Source organism: Ambystoma mexicanum, chromosome 10, assembly GCF_040938575.1.
Source record: "Ambystoma mexicanum isolate Mex_15411 chromosome 10, UKY_AmexF1_1, whole genome shotgun sequence".
NCBI classification, from domain to species: Eukaryota; Metazoa; Chordata; class Amphibia; order Caudata; family Ambystomatidae; genus Ambystoma; species Ambystoma mexicanum.
The window spans coordinates 889,655,178-889,662,724 of record NC_090932.1 but is presented as its reverse complement, the minus strand read 5'-3'; the positions used below and the strand labels follow the sequence as shown (position 1 = coordinate 889,662,724).

At 45.8% G+C, this 7,547-nt stretch overlaps 1 protein-coding gene across 1 annotated transcript in view; it reads left to right on the top strand.

Annotated features, from left to right (window-relative positions):
* Positions 1-2,378: 2,378 nt before the first annotated feature.
* LOC138493245 (T-kininogen 2-like) overlaps positions 2,379-7,547 on the top strand; it is a 114,499-nt gene continuing 109,330 nt past the window's right edge. The window contains exon 1 of the mRNA XM_069620379.1: positions 2,379-2,591. Coding sequence (XP_069476480.1) covers positions 2,397-2,591 — 195 coding nt within the window. The 5' untranslated portion in view covers positions 2,379-2,396. The remainder of the gene's footprint in view (positions 2,592-7,547) is intronic.

Below are 7,547 nucleotides of genomic sequence, written 5' to 3'. Positions count from 1 at the left end.
GTAGGGGAGACACATGAAACTTGTGGTATTCTGCATGTGACAGGGATGGGTTGTGCTGCTGTGGTGGAAGAAAAGACTCTCGTAGTCCGGTCTGCCAAGAAGGATTTGTCTGTTCTGTCAAATGTCCTTGGCCAGGTCCTTCCCACATAACAATGGCAGAGCTGGGGGAAGGATAACCAACATGCAATGATGGCCACAGGGAATGTGCTCACCAAGAACCACAAGGAGACCTTGTGTGGTTCACGGGTCTCAGGATCACTGCCCCGCCCATGGCAGAACGGCTGTAGTACTCTATTAAGCAGAGTGATGCCACACGCATCACTGCACTATGATGTGAGTCCCGCTTCACGTCAGCCACAAAGCTGTGCTGTATGATAAACATAAAGAAGCTCAAGAGTAAACCATTACAACAACATAGTGGTTCTGAGTCACAGTAAATTGCATTACAGCATCAGACAAAACGGTTTAATACAATATTTGCCTAACTGTACACTTCAAAGTCTGCTAGTTGAAGTAGGCGGCTTCTGGGACAGCCTCATGGGAGTATCGAGGTATTGGTTCAATTTAGTCCATGCTATAACGACATTCAGTGCTAGCTTCATTATCTCGACTTGGTGTTGACAGGGATGATGGGCTGAATGGAGGTTCCGAACAGGAAACCACTCCTTGAGCCTGGATAAAAGGAATGTCCTCAATGTCACTTTAAGGTAACCTGCCCAGACCTTGACGTGACTTTTTCCCTGTATTCGGATCAGGTTGAGGAATCTTTCTGAAGAGACTTGAGTTCCTCGTTGCAGGCTCCACACATCTTCTCATTACCATGGATCCTTTTACATCCATGACCATCCACGGTTGGGGCTCAAAAGGATGACTTGGCATATTTGCGGATTTACTATTTTTGATGAGTATTTGATACCTGGTAATTCCTGAGGCTACATCCGTCTCCTTTTAATTTCTCTGTCATTGACCAATTGCTGTCTTTCCCGCAGTACCTCATTTTGTAGCTATTGATGTCGTCAGCTAGGATGTGGCGGAACGGTTCCTGAAGGCATCAACCCACCCATGCTTCCACCGGCAATGCTCCCTTAGCGGAGTGTGGGGTTGTGCGATACTGGTAGGTGTGCTCAGGCAAGGAAGGCACCTTGCCCCTTCAAGATCCGAAGTACTTTATTTAATGCATGCATCAAGCCCTGAGCGTCTTCTTTGGCTCTGACCACAGAGTGATACAATGATGGTGTATATTAGTCGAACTTGAGTACTCTTTAAACACTCGCACTTGATCATGCTCAATCTCTGCATGTAGGCCATGCTTTGCGAACATTTGCTACAGTTGGCAGGGGTGGGGGCAAGAGCCACAAGGAGCTATGCGGTTCACGGATTTCAGGATAAGAGCCGCGTGGATGGCGGCACGGCCCTTGTATTCCATTGCACGCAGTGATGTCACACGCATCACTGTATAATGACATGGGGCTCTGCTCACATCAAGCACATGACAGTGTAATGCCCAACTTGTTTCCCCACTCAGTGAGCACACTCTTGCCCTCTTGCTTTATGTGCTATATTTTGCCTTTCCTGTGGTACACTTACTGTGCCTGTTTCTCAGTTTGATTTGTACAGCACATTGCTGGGTATGAGGGTGAGGCAGCACTATAACAATACCCCCAAGCAACACACAAATAACCACAATGGTAAAGGCACATACATACAGTCATATCTGTAAACCAATCCGCAGATAGAGGCTCTTGGACAGAGATATGATATGGTATTTATAACGTGCCTATACACAAGTGTTTCAAGGCGCGATGAGGCAAGGGAGGGGGAACAGAGGGAAGACAAAGACAACGATTTTACTAGACCAGGTGACATTGAGATGGCGCAAGTGCAGGGGAAGGGGGAAAGGGTAAGTGCGGGGGAGGGGTGTAGGGGCAGTGCAACACATAGGATCAACAGTAAAGAATAAATAAAATAAATAAAAACAATAGGTAAAAGTGTGGCCAGCTAGTGGCAAGTGCAGGAGTGAGTGTGGGCATCAAGTGTCAAGAGCTGATGGGGAATGTAGGGATACAGAAACAGCCCCCAAGTGCAGGGATTGCCCGGGAGGCAGTGCTGGTGTGATAAAGCCATGTTCGTACCGCCACCCCCTTGTAGCCGTCAGAGAAGGCTCTGTTGAAACAGCAAATGTGCTGATTCGGGCAACCTGTTGATCAGCCCCGCCTCTTTCTTCTAAGGCTGCTTGATAACCTTTGACTCTTAATACTGTGCTTTAACCATTTGTTTGCATGAACTTGCCTAAAGTAAACAGTCCGGGAGGTCACGGAGCACCCTTGACAGGAGAGCTACGCATAAATAGAGGTTTACTTAGGCAGTGTCCCAGGAAGGAGGGTCCGCCATCAGCAATGAAGTGGTTAGCTGTGCTGCTCGTCTGCGCCCAAGCCTTCTCCAGTAGGGCTGTCCCCCTCCCAATCCAACAGGCCAGCTGCAATGACCCCGTAATATTCGAAGCCGTGGACGTGACACTGAGGACATTCAATGCAGAAAAAGAAGGGGGAAACCTATTTGCGTTGGACAGGATCACAGAAGCTGGCACTAGAGTAAGGATATTTTAATCTGTTTTAGCGTCGGTCACATTGCTGAAGGAAGACAGATTGCTGTGCTGTCTGTGGAGTGGTGCTGGAAAGTTAAGTGCCACAGAGGCCATGCAGATATTCACAGAAAGTGGTGGTGGGAAAATCAGTAGCATAATTCAGAAACATATGACAGATGCAGGGTGTTAATCGTGGTGTTGGTGAAAAGACGAAGCTGGAGACTGACAAACATGCTTTCAATGGGACTTTCCATGTTAAAACATTTTTGTAAATCAGGCCTCAAGAGTGAACTGTGTGTCAGATGAATGGCCAGAGGAGGTGGCCATGTGTGTTAGTACCTCAGCTATTACTCATATAGATAAGTAGACACACAGAAAATGGGATGGGTCGGTACTATTTGATTGCAAGCTTCTTTCTAGCTACTACTGCGTTCCTAAATCCTAGTAATGGCACCTGAAAACCATTCACTTGGACATTATTTCCAGCACCATTCTCAAGCTGCATTAAGCGTAAGGATTCTGAGCCTTGACTAGGAGTAAAGGAAATCAATGTTAATTGCTAAAAGATGGTAAACTAGGGAGTAGTCATGGTAGCCCAGTGATAGTGTAGGTCACACAAGCAAACACTGTAGCACTTAACTTTCAAAGATTTGCCCCTGAGCAAATGAGCCCATGCTCAGAGGTATGTCTACCTCACAATGGGTTCTCAAAGCCTAGGGCTGGTGGAAATGGAAACATGCCTAGAGCCTCTTTGGCAGGGTCACGTGCTCAAGGGCATCTCAAAGATGCCGCAAGCCCCTCTAGATGTGCATAGGCTTTGGACGTTGAGAACCAGGTATAAGGCAACCGGTGCAAATCTGAGGTGCTCCAGGGCACCGCCTCATTTGCTCCCGTGCAAACGTTCCAGAATCGGCCCATTAGTGCAAGGGGTCTCAGAACTGTGATTCAACACTCTTCAAAGGGCTCATAATGGAACCCATTCATTGCACAATATGCCAAATGTGGCTCAGAACACACACACCCACATACAAACACACTTACCGCTGGTCTGGCCTCACATCCGGTTGCACATCAGCAAGTGGTTCATAATTAGATGCGCCTTCTCCTTCAGGAGGTAAGGAACACTGTGGGCAGGATTCATGTGTGGTTGCAAGCGCAAATGCTATTTGTGCAAGTACAATTACATAAGTGGCAGTGCAAATGCGCACACACTGCATTTGCACCAGAGCGATTACAATTTTGCTTGTGCAAACAGTGTTCTCACATGCACAATTGGCCAGTATATATAACCTTTATCTGGCAAGCCTAGGACCATAAGGAAACACTCCCTTTAAAGCAGACAAAGACAAGACCATTGAGTTCGCTTCCTCTGAGTCCACCCCACAATGAGTTTTCATTTCAGAACTTTTCTCGACACTTCACTAATTTAGTCTTATAGACCGAGGGAGGTGTCATTCGCGTCGGGCCATAACTTGGTGGTGCGTCATCATCCCAAGCGGTAATTACACCTACCGAGATCTACAACGCTATTAGCACATAGTGGTAGTAGTAATACATGTTTTGTAGTGTTGGTGGCTATGTAAAAATGTTACTTTAATAGTGAGTAAAGTAAATAGAGATTCTCAGTAAATTAAATGGGGTTTTATTTTGTAGTGTTTAATAACAAGGTTGTCTTCACAAATTGAGTATTCGTATTGCAAACTTAGTTAAACTGGAGTGGTTTTACCAAGTATTGGGCATCATGTTCGAATAAATGGTTCATCTATAAGAAAGCACCTGCGCAGAGTATCTGGGTGTTCCAGGGCCCGGGCACCCCACTGGAAAGGCAATCTGCCTAAATGTTCCTATCCTTTCAGTTACACATATCTAAAACCTGCACACCGGCACCCCCCAGGAAAGTCGACATCTGACTCCTCTGTAAGAAGTCATAGCATATTCCCATGTCTTAGCTTTTGTTACGGTGCGTTAAACAGGGCATTGCCACAAAAAGAAAGCCCTGCTGCCCCAGAAAGGAAGGGTCTTGTAGAAAGAAACCTTGTCTGGAAATTGCATAGTGGTTTTCCTGTCTACTTTTGAAGTTAGACTGTTCAGAATTCAGTCAATATCAGTAGTTATTGACTGCACTCAGAACATTTTGATTGGCTGAGCGGCGGTCAATAACGATCTCCATGTGCTAATACTATAAAAAGATGGAATGTATTATCAACCTGCATTGTAAGACTTGCCTTCATAATGAGTTTGGGGGTGTAAGCACTGCTAATACTACCAAAGAGATTTTCAGTTAATAGTATGAGTAACAGTGGTAAATCCACCATGATAGAAATGTTGGTTACTTTCCATTTGCAAGTCCCATACAAATTCGTTGGGGTTTGGAGGAATTACTGCAGGCAGTAATTCCTCCATTTGTCTGGAGGACGCATCCCATGCAAGTGTCGCAGGTATTTCCTCCTCTGAGAACTTAACTCATAATTAGGTGGACCAAAATAAGGCAGTCATTTTGTTACTGCTTTTTTTCACTTAGCCACCCAACTTGTAACAAGGGCCTCAGCCACCAACAAAATAAAGCAGAAAAGATGTCTTATGAGGCGCTCCTTATGTATAGGGAGGAGTGCATTCAGTGTGATCTTTTCTGTCCTTGTTAGTGCCAGCAGAGCAGACACTGTAGGATGAATTATGTGCCATTTGCTAGTTACCCCTGCTTATTTGATCTAAGCATGAATGCAGTTAACATTTTAGTCACGAGTGGATAGATTTTTCCTGAAATCATAACCCCTACTTCCTTTGAGTGCCCTTTTATTGCAGGGCTGTCATTTATTTCTTCTGTAATGTAGGATTTCGACAGGCTTAGTTGAATGCAGGTCCGGTAGCACAGCGAGTTGAACACTTTCTTTGAGCCTGCATGCACAAGTTCGAATCCCACGTTCAGCCTTTTATCCTTCCGAGGTCCATAAATGAGCACCACACACTGTGGGTAATAATAAGCAGCGGTCATATGCAAGAGGGTTTGTTGCGCTATATAAATGCGAATTATTGTAATAATTATTAATGGATTACCTGGCAGTGAGAACTTGCAACGAACATGGCACCCACGCTGTCTTTCCCCATCCAAACCAAAACAATGGTGTGGCAGCTGTAGGAGGGTGTGAAAGTGTGGTGGGTTGTAGGACAGAGGCCAAGAGATAATGCTTTTTCCTACTCCGACCACCATATTGGTGACACTTCTCTGCTGTGGGAATCAAGCATGCTTTTGTTTATAAGACACCTTCCGAGCTCTGGCTGGGGACAAATTAGACTGGCATGGTCCCATGCTGCTCTTGGTGCAATGGTTGAGAAAACGACTTGGCAGTGGGCAAAACCTGCATCACTACATTCATCAACTTCTTCAGGTGACGGAGCAAACGTCCACACAACATGTAACCCAAATGTAAACTTCCATATTGCAGCAGCACAACTTCAACAGTAACAATGAAGGTCACATATCTACAAAGGCCAACCATCCTGCCGAAACTGCACGCATAGAGACTGGCCCACAATGCGTCCACTCCTTCCAACCCGAAAGTAGCAGCAACGCCTCTTTGCACGGCATACCTGTGCAGATCTTGCACAAATGTATCACCCACTATCAGCACTGTGTGTCTGTCCATCTCTATCAACCTCATTACACAGAGAGTATAGGGAAAAAGTAGTACCGGCAGGATGTGGCGTGTGCACTTTCCCAGCTACAGTGAGGGCTACACCCCAGTAAAGCACACACATTCCTTCTCCCCTTTGCGCTGTTATTCTTCCAGCAGTCCCTCATTCAGTACTGTGAAATATTCATGCATGCATACAGCAATCACAGGCAATAACTCTTCATCCAATACTATCATTTCTGTACAGCACTGCATATTTACTGTTCAACAGTCCGCGTACACATTGCTTGTGCTCCCAAAACACCTTCCGTACAAAGGTCTACAAAAAAATCTACCATTGCAGCATCCAAGATCATCCAGAGCGGCACCCATCACACCTTTACCCATGCACACAAAAGTCTACTGCTTGCCCACACCCAGCACAACATAATGTAGCCATGCATGTGAACATGTGGCCAGAAACCACAATCCACAAACGTAAGTTACGCAGCAGCACTCCTACCCAACCTCAGCACCATCACACAACAATACATGGAAACATGTAACAGCACATTCCACGTATATACCACTTCCTCCAACACCCATACCCACTTCAATTCACAAAGTGTTATGTCATTGGCAATTAAACCACACAATCTTCACTACATTGGGTCTACTCCCTGGAAGTTACACAAAGCACAATATCCGAGCACATACAAGAATCACTCCAACCCTACCCTGTTCAATACTGACAGTCTTCCAACACTGCACCCAGTGCGCACACTGCAAGACTTTTCACTGCACAATTTCCAGCCATACACCAAATACTGTAGTATGTTCACAAAATAATCACACACATGGAACCAACAATATGTGCATGTGAGCGCACTTCTGGTGCTCTATGAAAAGTAAAATGTGCTCCTCAGCCATTCTGTAAAGGTGACCACCCTCTAAGAGATGCGGTCAAAACTGCATTGCTGCTGTGGGTGTGGTGAAGGCCTTGGCTTTTGGGTGCATGCTCTATGGCCTACGGCCTTTGGCCACGCACCCAATAGTCTACGTCTTGGCCACACCCACTGCAACATAATCCAGCCATGCATGGAAATATGACACCAACTACCACAATCCACACACGTACCACAGCCACCGGCACTCCTACCCACCCTCCACACTGTTACAGAGGTTTGCATAGAAATATGCACCGTTTTGCAGAATCTACAAACGTAACACAGCCTCTGGCACCCCTTCCCACTTTCATTCACATACAATGGTGTTACTGCCAACCGAACAAACCAACAGTATATGCATGTCAGCTGACCTCTAGCGCTGTAGCAAGTCTAAAATCTGCACCA